The sequence below is a fragment of the Podarcis tiliguerta genome (genome assembly GCF_965153285.1).
Source record: "Podarcis tiliguerta genome assembly, chromosome: 10".
Taxonomy (NCBI): domain Eukaryota; kingdom Metazoa; phylum Chordata; class Lepidosauria; order Squamata; family Lacertidae; genus Podarcis; species Podarcis tiliguerta.
The window spans coordinates 31,128,435-31,148,401 of NC_139543.1; the positions used below are offsets into that span (position 1 = coordinate 31,128,435).

The 19,967-nt window shown below is 41.8% G+C and overlaps 1 protein-coding gene across 2 annotated transcripts in view; it reads right to left on the reverse strand.

Annotated features, from left to right (window-relative positions):
• The window catches only part of PTPRR (protein tyrosine phosphatase receptor type R), a 103,026-nt gene continuing 83,059 nt past the window's right edge, over positions 1-19,967 (reverse strand). For both annotated transcript variants that reach the window (XM_083399734.1, XM_083399735.1), the window contains exons 7-14: positions 14,651-14,837; positions 13,653-13,737; positions 12,622-12,701; positions 11,806-11,943; positions 5,299-5,409; positions 5,019-5,176; positions 3,426-3,539; positions 1-1,440 (exon numbers count right to left, since the gene is read on the reverse strand). In XM_083399734.1, the coding sequence (XP_083255860.1) occupies positions 1,347-1,440; positions 3,426-3,539; positions 5,019-5,176; positions 5,299-5,409; positions 11,806-11,943; positions 12,622-12,701; positions 13,653-13,737; positions 14,651-14,837 (967 nt within the window). In that variant the 3' untranslated portion in view covers positions 1-1,346. The remainder of the gene's footprint in view (positions 1,441-3,425; positions 3,540-5,018; positions 5,177-5,298; positions 5,410-11,805; positions 11,944-12,621; positions 12,702-13,652; positions 13,738-14,650; positions 14,838-19,967) is intronic.

The following is a 19,967-nucleotide window of genomic DNA, read 5'->3' on the forward strand; positions in this document are numbered from 1 at the left end:
TATTTTGTATCAAGTTTATTGGTTGGATGAAGCAAGGGTAACATAACTGCTTTAGAAACTCATTATCAAATCCTATGCTGAGACTCCTCAGTTCTTGCCAAATGGGGGGTTCCAGCGATACTTTTTTGTCTTTACAAACTGATCACTGCAAAGATAAAAAGAAGAAAACACCAAGATCCTCATGGTCCATTCTAGTTTGTGTTCCCCTGAACACCCATCCATCTCATTACAATAAATGGAACTTGTTGGGTTTTTTTAAAAAAAGCTTTCGGTAAAAGACAGGCAAATATTTAAAATTCTTACCATTTAGTATATGTTACAAAGTTTCTCTTTTTTTAAAATGAAAACGACTCACGAGATTTACAAATACACCGGATTCTGTCCAGGAGCAAAAAGCAGCTTCTAAGACAATCGACAGTATCAAATATATACATCAACATTGAAAAAAAGACACTGGGCTCAATCCACTGGAAATGTCACTTGTGCAAGCCCCAATGAAGCGAAAGAGAAGTTCACAAGGGTACAGCAACCTCGAATGAAACACAGGATTTCTTTTATAACGTTTATTTGTTTCAGTCAGGCTCGCACAGGAAACACTCCCTTTGTGTGGCCGCCATTGTGTTCCACAATGCCTTACAGAATTTACTATACACACTTAAATATCTAAGAGTACTTGGGAGTTGTCGTATAAGACAACTTAGGAGCTGTCATATAAAATACCTAACTGATTTTGAATAGTTTCAAAAACAATGGGCTTTTCTTCTGAATGCTTTTTAAAAAATATTTGTTTCCATTTGAAGCCAATACTTGACCAAGAATCATAATTGGCAAGAATCATAAAAGGCTCGGAATAAAGTTTACCACATAATAGGTAATAGCACTTAACAGGTACAGTAGAACACCTGACAGCCTATTCACAAGACAGACTTTTTGTTGTTGTTGCAAACGTTAAAGCATTTGTACAGATTTCTTCAGTGGAATTTCCCAGGTCCATCTATCGTAGAACATACAAACATACATTACATACATTCTGTGTGGCAGATCCCACTAATACAGAAACAAATCCTCCATAAGATATATATGTGAAATCCAAATGTAACACCAGTACATTAACCTTCATTTAAAAACTGGTTCAGGGAACTCACAATACATTCAAGACAAAGGTCCGTCAATCTTGTATGCTTTTGTTTTTGTTTTTAACCATCCACATTCCTTTTACAAGTTGGCTGCAGCGCCACTCCTTTTCACGGCTGTAAACTCCTTGAAGAACTTGAAGAAGTTGCTGGTAGGTAATGAATCAAATTACCCCAAGAGAGATCAACATATTTGCTTCTTCCTTCTTGTTTTCACTGGACAGCTTCAGCAGATGGCCTGCTTTCGTACAGGTTCAGCGCATGATGCACAAATTCATACTGTTCACTGGTTTGGACCATTCCACCTCTGGGGGGAAAAAGGGGGAGGTGGAAAGAGATGGCAAGTACCTTTAGTGACAGAATAGTTCCCACCACCCCAGAGAGCTTAAAGCGGTATCACTGCTAATGGCATGGCCATTCAGATGCTATTGAGCTCCAGTTCCTATCAGGTCCAGTCAGCATGGCCAATAGGGATGCTGGGAGCATCTCCTGGTATGTCCCACAGAGGAACTTACAGTCTTCAAACAAAAACATCCTGAAGGTCCCAGGCCACAGAGAGGTTAGGCTGGCCTCAACTAGAGCCAGGGCTTTTTCAGGTGTGGCTCCAATCTGGTGGAACGCTCTGTCACAAGAGACTAGGGATTTGACATCTGCAGGGTTCCACCAGGCCTTTGGTCAGGGCACAGCCTGACTCCCTCCTTTGGCAATCTTCACAGAACTTTAGCTTAATGGTTGCCATCAATTTGAGTTGAATTAATTTTATAATGAATGTTTTTAGAATGCTGGATTATTTTGATTGTTGTTAGCCGCCCTGAGCCCAGCTTCGGCTGGGGAGGGCGGAATATAAATAAAATTATTATTATTATTATTATTATTATTATTATTATTATTATTATTCTTCCAACAAATATTTGGAGGGTCAGAGGTTTCTTATCTCTGGCTTATGGTGTGTAGGTTCACATTACTTTACATTTCTGTCTAACGAGGTTTCACATGGGGTTCTGTATCGGCCCCAAATACAGTAAAGAGCAGAAACTTAATGTTAAAGATGGATGTTTGCAGAGAATCTGCTGCCTTTTATATTTCATGCTATGAAAATCTAAAATTACACCGTCAGATTTTGCTTCCTCTTTTTGCAACGTGCAGTGCCTCAGCCACCGAACTATTTATTCCAAATTAATTTGGACGGAGCAACGTGCGTCTTAAAACGTAGCAGCAAATCAAAACCTGGCTCCCAGTGTCAATGCATTTTCATTCTTACACTAAATATGTGACCTATTGTGACTGCAGGGGCACATGTACAAAGTGCAGGTTTTCCTGTCCTTTTTCTAACGCCTCCCAGACTTCCTGCCTTACCAGCTGACACAGAAGAAATTCTGCAGCAGTGACTCACCGACTGCAGCATTCGCCAGTGCCATTCTTATTTGGTTTTGACCATAAAAGTATAGTGTGTGGACACCTATGACAAATGTGTTAAAAGCCACTGCAAAAGTACCCTGGAGTTTCTGCAGCGCTATCAAACAAGGACCCATACTAAAAGGGAAGGCAGAGAAAGAATTAAGTACCAATCCTACCACCACCACCACTTGTCTGCTGAAAATTGCAGTCTGCTGAAGTTGCTTTTTAATATTTTTCTTCAAAAACTCCAAGCTAGGGATAGGCGAATCTGTCCATTTCACTTTGTCTCCATTTCTACCTTTTCCTGCCCTAAGCTCTGTTTGCTGTAGTTATGCATCGGTTTGTGTTAAAAAGCAACAACAAAAAAGACCTCACAAAAATTATTCAGCATTTTACTGTGCATTTCTACTAATATACACATCTTCGCAGGCTGTTTTGACTAATAAACACATTTCTGCAAGCAAATTTCCTAATATAATGCATTTTTGTACTTTATATCCATCAGTGCATGCATTTTAAAGCATACTGTCCCCACAAATACCTATTTTTGTACACATATTTTGGTTTGGGAAATGCATCATAAAATTTCAGAGATGTGCAAATTTGGAAGGATATCCAAGTTTTGGCTCACATATTATATCCGAAAGTGTGAATTAGGTATTGCAAAACAAACCAAATTTATCTCCATTCCTACTCCAAATGAATTTATTGAGTCTTCATTATACACAAAAGTGAGTTTGTTCCTAGAATGATTCCCTAAGCGCCAAACTAGATATGATGATGGCAATGCATGAACGAATCTCCATCTCTTTGATGTTTTGGCTAATAGTGTTGGATGGGAGAAATGACCAGGACTGGGACTGCAGATGGATTTTGCGTGTGGCGTCATCTTACCTGTCCAAACGAAGTTGGCAGACAATGCTTAATGCGTCAACAACTCCTTCTTCCTTCAGCTGATGACAACCAATTGCGGTAGCAATGAAACATCCAGTCCTTCCTATTCCAGCACTGAAAGTTAAAAAAGGAAGGGAAAAAAGCCATATCAAAGATCAAAGGGACTAAAATGTCAGTCATTATCATCTTCCATAATCTGTCAAAGTTCTACCCATGGAGAAGAAGGAATGGTGAGCCCAGGATAATCTTATTGGTTCATATTTCACCCCCCCCCACACACACCTGGCAGAAAATATTAATGCTTGGTGAATTAGTAGATTGGCATTTTCAGGTTTCTATTCTGTAAAAACACATATGACCCTGATTATGTCGAGGCAGGGTTTTTCTTTAAAATGGTTCTTTCGTTGGTTTTAATATAGCCTTATAAACTCAGTTTGAAATCATCCCCCCTGCCCAATATTATGAGGGATGATCAGGGCCAGATTTAGGTTTGATGAGGTCATAAGCTACTAAAGGTAATGGGGCCCTTTATATGTCCAGCTGTCCTTTGTCAACAATAAATTGCCACTGTTTTTTGTGTTGAATATATGCTATATGGTAATTTATGGACCTAATAGGTATCTAAAGCCATTTGCATGTGTTGCCATGCAACCAATCCATGCAGAATGTAGGCACCCTATATATAGAAATGAGCAAACCAGTGATATTTTAGCGAGCAGGCTAGCAGGCGAGGCCCATTACTTACATCATAGGAGCCTACACAACACAAAACACTGTTGCTCTATGCAGGTTTTATTTTATTAGTTTTTTATCTTATATTTTGGAAATGTACCTTCAGGTTCTTTTTCCTTTAATTTTTTGGGGGACCCCCAAGAGAATGGGGCCCTAATCTATAGCTTGCTTATCTTATACGTAAATCTTGCACTGGGATGATCTTGCCTTCTAGTCATACAAGACTATAATGTTTGAAATCATAAAAAAGAGGAAAATTGTTTTCCAAAAAGAGGAGCAGAATTTAGACACTGTTAACACTGACAAGGAGTGACACATGTGCCATTTCCTCAAAGCATGAAAGGTGTGCTTCAACCTGCCAATTTCCCTCCTAGTTTTCTAGCTTTGCTTATGTTTCAGTTTGCTCCTTTCATAAATGAGCAGCAATCCACAGCACAAAATTGTAATGGTTTCCTGCCCCAGCATGGTGGGAATGTGCAATTGCACATTTCTCTGCTTTATTAAAAATTAGCATATAGAGATACGCTGAGGGGAAAGTTGAGACAATACCTTGGCAGAACAGCAACGGTGTAAAGGTAAACACATTTCTGCGACTGCAATTCTAATTCAGTAGAAATGTTGTTAGCTACATTGGGATGGGGATAACCAGTACAAGCTTTCTATCTTCCTATCAAGTGGTATCAGGAAAATGAGAAGATGGCAGCAAACAGTGACTTTACATAGTGACTTGGTTTCTGAATCCCCCCCCCCCCAGCACCCCTATAGAAATTCTGCTTCACTGAATTTGCAAGAGAAACAACTTTTTTAAAAGAAAGAAAGAAAGAAAGAAAGAAAGAAAGAAAGAAAGAAAGAAAAAATTACCTGCAATGCACAATTACAGGTCCTCTACCAATGGATCCCACCCTGTCCTCTTCAACATCCAGCATGAGCTGTAGAAGGGGCTGAGCACTATCTGGAGTTTTGTGGTCTGGCCAGGATGTGTACCAGTAATGTTTGACATGTCTTGAAAGGCTTCCTTGCTGAAAATAAATGTGTACACTAGTGATGAACTACGAACAGTGCTTTCTTAACTGTATTACTTGTTAAAAGAAGCCACAAGCAGATATGGTAGGAGACGAGAAATGATCAGAACTTGTATTACCTTTAATGTAAGGTTACGGACAGTGTAATTCTCACATTCTTGCACACTGTTAACAAGAACTTCCACTTTTCCATATATCCCTCTCTTCTCCGGCCAATAGAGCACACATTTCTGGAAAAGAGAAATTTTAAAATGCTTGATTAAAAACAAACAAACCCTGTTTTGCTTGATAGTGGCGATGGAATAACTCCCTTGTTAGAACTGCTAATATTCCGACGTAATTTTTAATATAAATGCCAATATTTCCAATATTGTCCTTATTTCCCATGGGCAGTTCCATTTTCTGGAACCTGACCCTGTTTTGTCCCCTCTTTGCCTTTTGGGGAGATGTTGCAGGTGACTTTTTAAAAATGTCATTTGAGTTCAATGGTGCTTACCCTAAGATAGGGTTTTGTTTGTTTGTGGTGTGTGTGTGTGTGTGTGTCTTGTCTCCAGCCCACACCCACATAAATGCATATGCAGACCCACTACAGCACACCTACAGCACATGCTAGCATTTCACACCTTAGTGAGATTCACTTTGAATTTTTGGAAACAGATTTTATGATGATTCATGTTCTCCACCCTCTACACACCTTTAACTGAGGCTTTCTCATCCTTTGGTCTCCAGATGTTGTTGACCTACAACTCCCATCATAGCCAGTGCTGAGAGGTGATGGGGGTTGAGGTCCAACAACACCTGGAGGGCAATCCAGTGATCCAAGTCAATGGTTTATGATGTCAGAAAAAATAGTCAACCATTGCCTTTCCCTGTGAACTTTAGATGCAAACCTTGAATTCAAATGCATGTGCATATATTCATAACACATTTTAATTACTTTGCAAATTTATTACAGTTGCCTTTACACGCCTTGTTTTGTGAATAGATAACAGAAGGTGTGTGTGTGAGGGGGAACCAACATACAAGTTGTGAAAAAGAAATGTTACAGATCAGAAATAGGAGCTCTGCATGTTCAAAATTCATTTAGCTAATACATAGAATATTGCCTGACTTCTTTTCCATTGAGTTTTCATAAAAGTCCAGTTTCCCCACACATTCTTCATCTGTTAGCAGCTTCTTCTTCTTTAACTGCCTACATGTTTTTAAAAGCCCCATTATTATACCAGTGCCTATGAAATTATTTTATTTAAATCTCATGCTGCACATAAATGTCTTCATTAAAAACCAATTGCTATATTAAGGCTGCAATCCTCTCCGCATGGAACCGGAAGTAAGTCCTATTATAAAAAAGAGACTAAGCATGACTCTTTCTAAAAAATAAATTATGTGGCGGGTGGAGCTGTGGGTTAAACCACAGGGCCTAGGGCTTCCCAATCAGAAGGTCGGTGGTTTGAATCCCCGCGACGGGGTGAGCTCCCATTGCTCGGTCTCTGCTCCTGCCGACCGAGCAGTTTGAAAGCACGTCAAAGTGCAAGTAGATAAATAGGTACCGCTCCGGCGAGAAGGTAAACGGCGTTTCCGTGCACTGCTCTGGGTCGCCAGGAGCGGCTTAGTCATGCTGGCCTCATGACCTGGAAGCTGTATGCCGGCTCCCTTGGCCAATAAAGCAAGATGAGCGCCGCAACCCCAGAGTCAGTCATGACTGGACCTAATGGTCCCTTTACCTTTACAGTGCAATTCTATATTGACTATTTAGAAATAAGTCCTACTGAGTTCAGCTGAGGTTAAAAAGGTAAAGGTAAAGGTACCCCTGCCCGTACGGGCCAGTCTTGACAGACTCTAGGGTTGTGCGCTCATCTCACTCTAGAGGCCGGGAGCCAGTGCTGTCCGCAGACACTTCTGGGTCACGTGGCTAGCGTGACGAAGCTGCTCTGGCGAACTGGCACCAGAGCAGCACACGGAAACGCCGTTTACCTTCCCGCTATAAAACGGTACCTATTTATCTACTTGCACTTAAGGGTGCTTTCGAACTGCTAGGTGGGCAGGAGCTGGGACCGAATGACGGGAGCTCACCCCACCGCGGGGATTCGAACCGCCAACCATGCGATTGGCAAGTCCTAGGTGCTGAGGTTTTACCCACAGCGCCACCCGCGTACTACTCTTAGGTAAATGTGTATAGGATTGCAGCCTAAAAGACAATTTTTTTTAACTTTGTATTCTTCTTACAGGTAGGTAGCCATGTTGGTCTGCCGTAGTCGAAACAAAATAAAAAAATTCCTTCCAGTAGCACCTTAGAGACCAACTAAGTTTGTTATTGGTATGAGCTTTCTGATCTGAAGAAGTGTGCATGAACACGAAAGCTCATACCAATAACAAACTTAGTTGGTCTCTAAGGTGCTACTGGAAGGAATTCTTTTATTTTTTATTCTTATGTGCATGAAAATACTTTTTACCCACTGTTGCTGTATGCACCTCTTTTTTAAAACAAACACACACTTAAGTTTTTGAAAAAGCTGAGAAACTTCTCACTAATTTTGTGCCTCCTGAGTGTCCCCTGAAAAGATTGTCCTAGGGAACCCCAGTTACTAGTTACCACTTTTCTATTTCTGGAACAGCTTAACAACAAGGAAAAACAACAACAACAAAGCCAACCAACAGACCAAAACAACAGGCGAAACTTTTCTTGCCTCTAGGTCTTTGAGCTAGAAAGCCCTCATACAGCTGCTGAAGGTGTAAAAGCCACACCAGAGAGGGGGAAATTTGCAACATTCCTCTTGTGGGTTCATTTTGCAAATTATTTTGGATTGTAATTGCAGATCATTTCTCCATGATCCCTGCAGGTTTGAGAACTAGTTTCATTTCATGGCAATGCTTCTGCATTGTTGCACAACTGCAGTAAAAATGGTTAAATTGTTGAGCATTTCACTTCTGCTTTGTCCCCCCCCACAACAGCACCATGACAAATTTCTCATAACCCAGGTACTTTATTCATGGCACTTCTCTGTAACTGCAAACATGCATTTCCCCCTCCTTTGAGGAAATGAAAACTACAGATATCTGTACATCCCTATGTAATAATTGGCTTGCTATTGAAAACCAAGGCTGGTCCTTTTTATTGGTTTATCCACTTGTTTCCCTTTCTACCTAGTGCTTAAGGAATATTATTATTATTATTATTATTACAGCAATACTGGTGCACCTGCTAGTGAATAGATTAATCACCAGTGAAAAGCAGGCCTAAGTTCATTAGTAAAAGGTAAGAGTGAAACTGAATATATATACCGAGGAAATTGTCTCAGTGATCAGATCAGCATTTCTCCCCATAAAGCACAATGGAGTGATTTACAAGATCAAGAAATACATAGAAAGCAGCCAAATGCATTAGATCAAAATTGGCTTGAAAAACCCCCTGAAACTGGACTAGAAACAAAAGGCTAAGGGAGGACTCTTATCTTCAGTCCACAGTAACAAAACTGTCAAAGCAACCAAAATGGTCAAAGGCCTGGAAACGATGCCTTATGAGGAACGGCTAAGGGAGCTGGGCATGTTTAGCCTGGAGAAGAGGAGGTTAAGGGGTGATATGATAGCCATGTTCAAATATATAAAAGGATGTCACATAGAGGAGGGAGAAAGGTTGTTTTCTGCTGCTCCAGAGAAGCAGACACGGAGCAATGGATCCAAACTACAAGAAAGAAGATTCTGCCTAAACATTAGGAAGAACTTCCTGACAGTAAGAGCTGTTCGACAGTGGAATTTGCTGCCAAGGAGTGTGGTGGAGTCTCCTTCTTTGGAGGTCTTTAAGCAGAGGCTTGACAACCATATGTCAGGACTGCTCTGATGTGTTTCCTGCTTGGCAGGGGGTTGGACTCGATGGCCCTTGTGGTCTCTTCCAACTCTATGATTCTATAATTCTATGAATGTAACCCATCAGGTTCTTGAACTCCAAGATTTGAAAAAGCACAGGAAAACATTCAGGGAAGCCACCCAAGGAGGGGAAAACCTCCACAAAACAACACAACGAGGAATGAGCATGCTCAGTAGGCATGGAATGCTGACTAATGGACAAAGGGAGATTGAAAACTGGGGGGGGGGGGGCTGGGTGTGAAATGGAGTGGCTGCCAACTTGAATAGGAGCACCTCACACTGATGGTGATGCTCTTAGACCTGTTTGGGGGTCCATTGCCATTACGACTCTTATGTAAAAACTGCTACTGATAACAACATAATGTTGCTGCTCTTTTGCCTCCCCCAATGTTTCTATTCTCTTTCATATAGATATTGTATGCTTTTCGATTCTGTTGTGTTGTGTTGCCTGCCCTGAGTTCTTTGAATGAGAGGCAGACTATTAATGGTCTAAATTAATAAAGAATGCTCCAATCAGCTGCCGTAAAGTCTCACTGAAAGCAACTAGAGATGCGGATGGGGTGCCTGCACTCTCTCCTCTGGCGAATATGGATTTAGCAGTAAGCCACTCAAAATGCTTGGGTTTTGGTTTTTTTGTGGAGAGTGTTGGGGTTTGCACATTTTCATCCATGCCAGTACTTTCCAAATAAAAAGAACTCCCTGCTCTTCTTTGAAAGTTGGTGAGCAAACAAAGATATGAATTCTCATGTCTTGCTAGAGTATTTCAGTGAGGCCTGATACCCTCAAGGAAGGGTCAGCTGAAACACTTTAGGCACTGTATATTTCTTACTAAAGCTTTTACATAGCTCAGACTCTTTCAATGCTTTGTCTCTTCTCTTTTTTATTCATCAGTCCTTTTCCAGCTGCTCCTTCCTTTCTTCCCCTGTTCTCTGAATATTGGACAGACATTTAGATAGCAAAACAACCATGTGCCCAAACCTCTGTGCTTCCAGTAGCAAATAAGGTGACAGAATCATTCATCTACCATCACGACAGTCCTTAATACTCTTGCCAGGGTTTCTCAGCGGAATGTCAGAAGCTCATGTAAACACAGACTTTCTCCATATAGCCTGGGAACTACTTAAGACGTCTCCCCTTCTTTTATTAGGAGGAAATTGCCACTGTCAGTCCATGACAATGTAGATAAACAATATCGTAAGGAGCCTAGGCAATTCAGGTAAACACAGGGCTTCCTGATATGTTGGAAACCATTGGGTGTTCCTTTCAAGTCATTCTTTTCAAGCAGTGTTAGATGTAAGTGTTCAAAAAATTGGCATTTCCTTTGGGAAAATATTTCTACTTTAGGTCATATTATAGGTTTAAGAACATAAGAAGAGCCAGCTGGGTCAGACCAACGGCCATCTAGTTCAGTATCCTGTTCTCACAGTGGCCAACCAGATGCTGTAGGAAACCCACAAGCAGAACCCAGCACAAGAGTGCTCTGCTCTCCTGTGGCTTCCAGCACCTGGTATCTAGAAACATTAGGCAGAACAGAGCCACCATAGCTAGTATCCACTGATAGCCTTATCCTCCATTAATCTGTCCAATCCTTTTTTTAAATCCATCCACATTGGTGGCCATAAGCATTCTGATCAGGTCAGACAAGGATCTGTTTAATTCACGACATCTCACATGCCCTTAGAATACAATCTTTTAGATGTCCTGTAAGTATATTTTGGACGCGGGTGGCGCTGTGGGTTAAAGCCTCAGCGCCTAGGGCTTGCTGATCGAAAGGTCGGCGGTTCGAATCCCTGCGGCGGGGTGCGCTCCCGCTGTTCGGTCCCAGCGCCTGCCAACCTAGCAGTTTGAAAGCACCTCTGGGTGCAAGTAGATAAATAGGGACCGCTTACTAGCGGGAAGGTAAACGGCGTTTCCGTGTGCGGCTCTGGCTCGCCAGAGCAGCAGTGTCACGCTGGCCATGTGACCCGGAAGTGTCTTCGGACAGCGCTGGCCCCCGGCCTCTTTGAGTGAGATGGGCGCACAACCCTAGAGTCTGTCAAGACTGGCCCGTATGGGCAGGGGTACCTTTACCTTTACCTTAAGTATATTTTGGATAGAATAATTAAATAGATAGGTCCTCAATCAATTGCCTAGACCAGGGTTTCCCAAACTTGGGTCTCCTGCTATTTTTGGATTACAACTACCACCATCCCTAGCTAGCAGGACCAGTAGTCAGGGATGATGGGAGTTGTAGTCCAAAAACAGCTGGAAACACAAATTTAGGAAACTTTGACATAGACTCTTTTCCTGATCACAGTACCCACTTCACCCACCCTGCATGCTTCAATACAACCATGCTGTCAAGGTAGGACTTGAAGGCAGAAGTCTAGACACAAGGTATGGAGAATGAGCAGTATGTATCTGGGCAGTGTGTATGGAGGTCCTGGGCTGCCCAGATGACCAAAAAACAAAACCCTCTTGGCCTCGCTGATGTGGTCCAAAGGAAAGCAGAGCAGTACACTTGGCACCAGCTTGGCTGCAGGAGTTGCCAGAAGGAGGCATACAAGACACCATCCAACCATCTTAGGGCCTCCACTCTAAATTTGTGTAGGGTTTACACCTTAGCTTTTTCTTCTCAAATATGTCCCACATGGCAATGGGTTCTGATTGTATATTGCATTCATCATGATGACGTTTGGGTCTTGATCATTTGATCCCAGCACTGGCTGGTTTCCACATTCGCAGGGGTTGTTTTCACAAGTGGCTCATCTGAGAAATCGTACCTCATTTTTCTCCTTCAGCTTCGTGATCATAACAATGACAGGACTGTCCTCTTGCCACACCATCAGCCAGAAATCATTCACTGTATTAATCATCGGGCCCTGGGTTGCGATGAAAGCCTTCTCCTGGCCACCATAACCCTGGTTGAGAAAAAAGATACCTTACATTTGAACGATTAACAGTTAGAGATCTTCATTTGTATAAAAGAATCAGATACCTAAAAAAGAAGAGAGCTAACACTGAAAGCTTGTACAGCCCTTTAGCTTAAAGCACCAATAATCTAAATGTGCCCCCAGACAATATATTATTGTGCTTTCATTGTGATTTGCTTGTAGAAAGCTCACACAAAGGTTAGGTGCTATCTGGTCTTTCCTGGGCATTTGCTCTGATTTGTTTGTGAGGAGGCTATCTGACAATGAGCATTCTTCCTGATTTTATCCTCATTTGCTTGCATGATGGTTATATGCTTGCTTGCTGATTAATCAATCATTTATCCCATTTTTTTTACTGCATTTCTCCGTCCAATCAGGTCCTACTCAGAGTAGACCCATTGAAATAAATGGGCCTAAGTCAGTCATGCCTGTTCATTTCAATGGGTCTACTTAGAGCAGGACTAGCATTGAATGCAACCCATGGGTTCCTGGGGTAGACAGAGAGCAGAAGTAAAGAGAAACATGGCGGCCTTTAATTCAGCAAAGCTAGGGAACTAATGTTGGATAGTCTCCTAGGTAAACAAGAATCAAGTATTCCTAAACTGAAGGCATGGAAATGAACTTTAAGAAAGTAAATCCTCACATGATTCACACTGATTTACTTACCCGAATGTAGTTAGCATTTATGTAGGTGCTCAAAGCATCACTTGGGTTCTTTGGTTTCAAACAGACTCTGCTTACAGGATCTGGGAGGGAAAAAACAAACTTGGAAATCAAAATGAAAATCCATTTACCTTTCAGAGCTACAGAAACATACAAAAAGGAATAGGTGGTGAGGTGGCCAATGGCCAAGAATGATGGGAATAGCAGTCTCCCCTCTTGTGATTCCCAGCACACAGTGGAGGTAGAACATAAGCATCATGGCTTCTGGCTACCATGTCCATCAACCCCTGGAAGACCACAGGTTTGCCACCCCTGATCAATGAATTTGAGTTTGGCTGCATTCTAGAGGCGGCTGAAAATCTACAGCATCAGTTTCAATACAATTGAAGACAGACATTCAAAAGGCATAGTGCTAATTGATTGAGTAAATAATAATAATAATAATAACCTGTGTGTGGAGGGATTATTGTTTTCACTTATTACTATGGTAAGCATTTTTGTGTTTTTATATTGTGACCCTTGGTTGAAGGGTGGTATAGAAATTTAATGAATAAGAAGAAGAAGCCTCAATGAATTTTGAAGAAAATAATGTTGCAATAAGCTATAAATACCAAGGAGGGAAAGGAAGGGTCCACAACTCAAAAGAACACATGGTCCTTCTTCCCCAAAAAAGGTGTGTGGGGGAGGGGGAGAAAATTCTGTCATTGTAAAATTAAGAACCATGCCACATTACGGTTAGGTAACTGACCAGCCCAGGAAAGAAAGATCATAATTCAGAAGTACGGAAAACTTTTAACACAAGTCACTGGTGAACTTCACAGCAATGCACAGGGTGGGGTTGTCAGCCTACAGCCCTTTTCAAAGAAAAGCCATCATTTCACACATCCCTTGTCAGGTGCCCTAGTTCAAAAGGCACACCCAGTGTTGGGAATGGAAAGGCTGACATCAGCAAAGGACTGACGATAGGAAAAGGGAGGACTGCACCACTGGATTAAATAGCAGACGGATAAAAACATCAGTTTAAATGGACTTACTCGGAAGAATGGTCTTATAGCGGTTTTTAGTTCCGTGACTAGGGATGTCAATTTCTTTAGGATCCACAAAATTCATGGGGATTTCCTAGAGAGGAAGGAAACACACACACCCATAATCAAGTCACATTAGCCTTTATAAAGTGCCACTTACCACTTGCATGAAAGGAACCACAAAGCAGCCTTGAAAGACTATCATTTTGAGTATAGCAGCAATGGGAGGGAGTCAGGGTGCTTAGTCTTTTTCCTGCTGGCCATTTCTCTAGCTCAGAATGGCCTCTCCAATGGTGATGGATGTTCACAGTGAAGCTGTGCCACATACTTGTCCTCCCTCTGGCTAAGTAACTGCTGCAGAAGGGGATGGAAAGTTGCTGGCGAGGTTGGCACAGTGCAAACATGCTGGCAGAGCTAATCTGGTGTTCCTGCTGGTGCATTTGCACCGCACCTACCTTGTTGCCACCTTACTTCTTCCTGTCTCCCTCCCAGTAGGCAGCAATTTGGCCAGAAGGAGGTCAGGTAAACAGCACAGCCCCAGGGCGCTGCCCACTACTGGGTGGCAGGTGTGGAAATGTTACTGAATCCAATTTCCCTTGGGATGACTTAGCTCATCAGGACCAGTTGCATCAAGCTGCAAGAGGCTCTGCTGGCTGAACTGCCTTCACAGGTGTCCACCTGGTCATTGTACAGAAGAGAGTTCCTCTGGCAGCAAGCAAGCAGTGGGCACTGATGCTGGATGGTTTCAAACAGAGGGGGGAAATGTACTTCTTGTCCTCGCCGCTTTTTTGCTGCTCTGATATTGGTTGTTTGGATTTTTTGTTTTAACAGCTGGGTACCTCTGAGTATGTGGTCTTGCATTATATTTACTATGTAAACCACTTTGGTAACTCATAACAGAAGGCAAAAGCAGCATAGAAACTCTCTAAAATAAATATATAAAAATAAGCTAAGTTGTAGAGTAGGGTCACAGATTTGAGCTAGTTGTGACGACAGGCCAACCTTACCATAAATTCAGTCTGGAGCAAATGAGAACTTGTCACTGTGTCTTGCAACTGCTGTCTTGTCAGGATCCGGCTGGCTGACTGCAGGTACTCCATGGCAACCTTTTCTCTTGGCGTCGGCACGGCTACAAAAGGTTCGATGCTGCCCAAGCTGCTCATATCCAAGGTGAGCGATACATTGGATCCTCGCCTGCATTACAAAACAAGTGATGTGGAATCAGCTCTTTATCTCATGAGGACCTTACCTGCTATTTTAAAACTTGATCTAGCTTGCGTGTTTGCATGTGGAGTTTGGGCTGCAATCCTACTTCCTGGGTAGTAGGTCCCATTGGAGTAAACATGCATGGGATTGCGCAGTACTTTCTCAGTTCCATGTGATCCAAATAGCCATGTGTGTTCTTCTGATCTCTGCCACTCTGTAAGCGTCTCCCTAAAAGCTTCCTAAGAACATCAGAAGACTGTCCATCACCCCAGGACCTATGAGGTGCTGCTGTTGTCCTGAAGTCATTGGAAATGCAGGCAAACAAACTGGCATGGTTCTGCTCTCAGTTATCACAGCTGGGAGTCATCATCTACAGTGGTACCTCGGGTTACTGATGCTTCAGGTTACAGATGCTTCAGGTTACAGACTCCACTAACCCAGAAATAGTACCTCGGGTTAAGAACTTTGCTTCAGGATCAGAACAGAAATTGTGCAGTGGTGGTGGGAGGCCCCATTAGCTAAAGTGGTGCTTCAGGTTAAGAACAGTTTCAGGTTAAGAACGGACCTCCAGAATGAATTAAGTTCTTAACCTGAGGTACCACTGTATTCTTATTATTTCACACTATTCATTTGCTTGTTTTTCTCTGCTATGTGTCAGGCAGATTGAAACCTATTTCACCTTAGAGCACATTGCTCCTTCCACCTAATGGACTTTGGCTCTGGACAGTTCTCTGATCTCAGGAGGTTGTGAACTCTCCTTCCTTGGAGGTTTTTAAGCAGAGGTTGGGTGTCCCTCTGTCATGGATGCTTTAGCTGAGATTCCTGCATTGCAGGGGGTTGGACTAGATGACCCTTAGGTCCCTTCCAACTCTATGATTCTATGATCTTCTGGGTCAGGTTTGTGCATGTGCAGAGGCAAAGGTAGGAAGAGGCAGTTTCAAGTAAAAATTACCAGGAAGCATTTTTGTCACATCAGTTAAAATCATATGAACATATTGTTGGAATTGGGGATGGACAAATCTGTCAATTTTTGTTTCTCTCAATCTTATTCCCCCCCCCCCATTCTTAAATTCAGTTCTCTGCTTTTCTACATAAATTTGCACATTTTTTTGGGTAAAAAAAGTCCACAATTTAGTGTGAATTTCTCCTAATATTTCTATGCAGTTTTGACCAATATACACATATTTCTAAGCAATTCCCCCAAATACAATGCATTTCTGTCTGTTATTTTTACTAATACAGTGGTACCTCAAATGGAATCTGTTCTGGAAGTCCATTTGACTTCCAAAATGTTCAGAAACCAAGCAACGGCTTCCAATTGGCTGCGGGAAGCTCTGCAGCCAATCGGAAGCTGTGTTGGACGTCCGGGTTCCAAAGAACAGTAGCAAACCAGAACACTCACTTCCGGGTTTGCAGCATTCGGGAGCCAAAACGTTTGACTCACAAGGCATTCAGAATCCAAGGTACAACTGTATATGTAATCTTCTGGATGAGATCTAAATTGCAATCAAAGTATGGTGTGAAAAGGCATGGGGTCATCACCTTTCTGAAGCTAAGCAGATCTAGGACTGTCCAACCCAGCCAAAAGAGTTCTAGAGAACCACATGTTATCCACCTTGGGAACAATGATATAATATAAATGTAAGAAATAAATAACTTCAGTAGGTGGATCATGGCCTCACTGCAGGATCACTCCATGTAATATACAATTCTGTCACTGTTAGGTCTGTTAATTCTCATTTTATGGACTTGTCCCCTTGAAAAATATTCTGTTGCTGCCAATGTTGCCCTGCTTTTTCAGCTAATTAGCAGCTTCCTGCATTGCAAAACTAACTTAGAAAAAAACACACATTTCCCCTTCTTTATATTCTGGAAACACAATCCTTCATTCTCTCTTATTTGCTGCCAAAGGATCCTTCCAATATACTCAGGTTTGTTTGATTGAATCAGCTCTCTCCTGCCATTTTGCAAGAGTGAAAATGACTTTAATTATTTGGATGTTGCTTGGGAATAATTTATCAAAGAACACTTGCTAAAAATCAATGAGGCCAACTGAAACACTATTGCTTGCAGGTTTATATCTGTTTTAAATAAGAGCTTTGGAATTATTAATGTATCCACCAAGAAAGAGAGTTCAAAGTTGCTGACAGATGTTTGCCTTCCTCTCATAGCCTCCACACACGGCAGTTTCATAAAGAGCCGGCTGCCTCATTCTGGCACTTTCCCTCGAAGAATCATAGAGTTGTAGAGTTGGAAGGGACCGGAAGGATCGTCCAGCCAAACCTCCTGCAATGCAGGAATCTTTTGCCCAACGTGGGGCTCAAACCCACAGCCTTGAGTTTAAGAGTCTCATGTTCTAACAGCTGAGCTATTACTTGCCTTTCTAAGGGAAACCACCCACTGATGCTAATCACATGGAACACTCTGCCAATAGAGATTCAGCAGACACCTTCTGTTTCAACTTTCAAGTGCCTCCTAGTCTGTCAGGGTTATAGCTATTCTTACAATAGTTAGCCAATTTCTGGTTTTCATGGTTTTTAAGCTGGTTTTATGTACACTATATACTGTTGCGAGTTGCTCTGATATTTTTCATGAATAGAAGCATATAAATATTTTTAATCAATCAATTGTCGTCTGATGATCTGCCTATATGCACTGCTTTTTTCTGGGGGAGTATGCAGGGGTACGCGTACCCCTAAACATTTTGTGAATCTAAGTTTGGCCTCATTGAGGGGCCATGAGTAGGAAAATGAGAGTACCCCTAAACATTTTTTAAAGAAAAAAAGTACTGCCTACTGTACAATCACTCAGAATATAGTGGGAGTGCATCAAAGATAAGAGAATCTTCCTTGATTTTATCCTTGCTTTTAGCAAAGTCCAGAGACATACATACATACACATATCCCGATAATACTTTACTGAGGAAACTGAACAAAAACAGTACATAACTAAGGAGAAAGAAACAAATAGGTTATATCTTTCTTACTTCAGGCCTTGGACATAGCAGGGAGGCATTCAACCACAGGTACAGAGGAAAAGCTCCCTCAGAACTACACAGCCAGTCAGATTACACGCCTCCTCAGTAGGGATCATGCCACTCTGCCTGGTTGGTAAGCAAAATCTTCTCCAACACCGGCTTTTGGTTAGCTGACTTACTGAGAGCAGAATTAACTCTTAGGTTACACACTGAATGATCCCCGCTGTTTCACTCCCAGCAGTTGTCATCCTTGCCATCTAGTGGAATACTGCTCCTGCTATTTTACATAGAAAAGGGTCCCCATTTCAATACAGTGGTACCTCAGGTTAAGAACTTAATTCATTCTGGAGGTCTGTTCTTAACCTGAAACTGTTCTTAACCTGAGGTACCACTTTAGCTAATGGGGCCTCCTGCTGCCGCTGCACCACCAGAGCACGATTTCTGTTCTCATCCTGAAGCAAAGTTCTTAACCCGAGGTACTATTTCCGGGTTAGCGGAGTCTGTAACCTGAAGCGTCTGTAACCCAAGGTATTACTGTACTCCACTCTCCCAGAGCACTTTGCAAATGGGTGTGAAACTGTTCACAAGGGGGCAAATATCAGGGGGAAGAAGGTGCCCAGGCAACTAGATCTACTGCCCCCTCAGATGGTGTGCAATCTTAACTTTCTAAAAGGGTCTGCATTTTCTTTTCCCCAGCAAGCAGAGAAAACCCATTTGTTTTGTTTTGTAACAAAGCACAATTGAAATGTTAATATTTTCTTTGGCTTTTACATTGTTATATCTGTCAGTCGTGGCAAAAGGGCTACTTCCTTTTTAGCAACAAAAAAAGAAATGTGGCCAGATCTAATTATAACTTTGAATTTATAGCTTTTTCCAGTTCAAGAGATTGATCAAGAAAACTGTGCAACAGCCCTGGTGGACAGGCGTAAAGAAGGCAATTCATTGGAAACAGTTTAAGGAGATGTATGGAAAGAAACACAAGAATTATACATATAAATTTGCTATTCAAATGGCTAGGGAATAACAATGAATTGTTCCAAATGGTATTTAACGTCAGTGTTAGGGATGCAGGTGGCACTGTGGTCTAAACCACTGAGCTTCTTGGGCTTGTTGATCGGAAGGTCAGCAGTTCGAATCTGCGCAATGGGGTGAGCTCCTATTGCTCTGTCCCAGCTTCTGCCAACCTAGCAGTTTGAAAGCATACCAGTGCAAGTAGGTAAATAGGTACCACTGTGGTGGGCGTTTGGCATTTCCGTGCGCTCTGGCATTCATCATGGTCCTCCATGTGCCAGTAGCAGTTTAGTCACACCTTTACCTTTACCTAATGTCAGTGATAAGAAATGCGTCAAGGCCTTCAGCGCCTCCTTGCTAAAGCTAAGCAGGTCTAAGACTGGACAGTTCCTGAATGAATGACCACCTGAGTACATCATGCATGCTGTCTTGGGTTACAGGATGAAAGAAGGATGAGATATAAATGTAAGAAGATTATGAGGCAGTTCTTCTTAGGAAGGCTTTTCTGTAGAAACTCACAAATCCTCAAATTTCAGAATATTTCGCATCCTCCCCAACTGATTCACACAGCAGTTTTGAGCGAGTGAGGCAAGGGTGAATGGAAGAGACATTGAGCTAGGAAATATTCTACAAGAAACTCCTCGTCTCCTTCTCGGGGGCATCCATGCTGGTGAAAACCATCAAGCCTTTAAAGGGGTTATTTCCTGCCTGTACTTTACATTTAAATCGCTTCTCTCGTCATACGTGGCTATTTCATTTGGCACCCTGCTCTCTCAATGTAGTTTAAATTTACTGCTTTCTTCCAATGCAAATTGGACTGCCATGCAAATTTTCCTTTCTCCCTTTTTTATTAATTTAAATTACACACTTATACAAAGAATTTACAATCTCATACTACAAAAAGTAAATTAAAGAAAAAACAATTAAGAAAAAAGAAAAGAAAATACAGAAAAAAGAAAGAAGAAAAAGCAAATTTACCAACATAAAAAACCACTTAATCTTCCTAATTAACACTTAATTAAACACTTAAATAAAAAAGACTTCTGACAAAACGAGTCCTCCAATCATTCTCATTGTACTGTTTATACTTTTTTTCGCACTTTACATTTAAATCGCTTCTCTCGTCATAT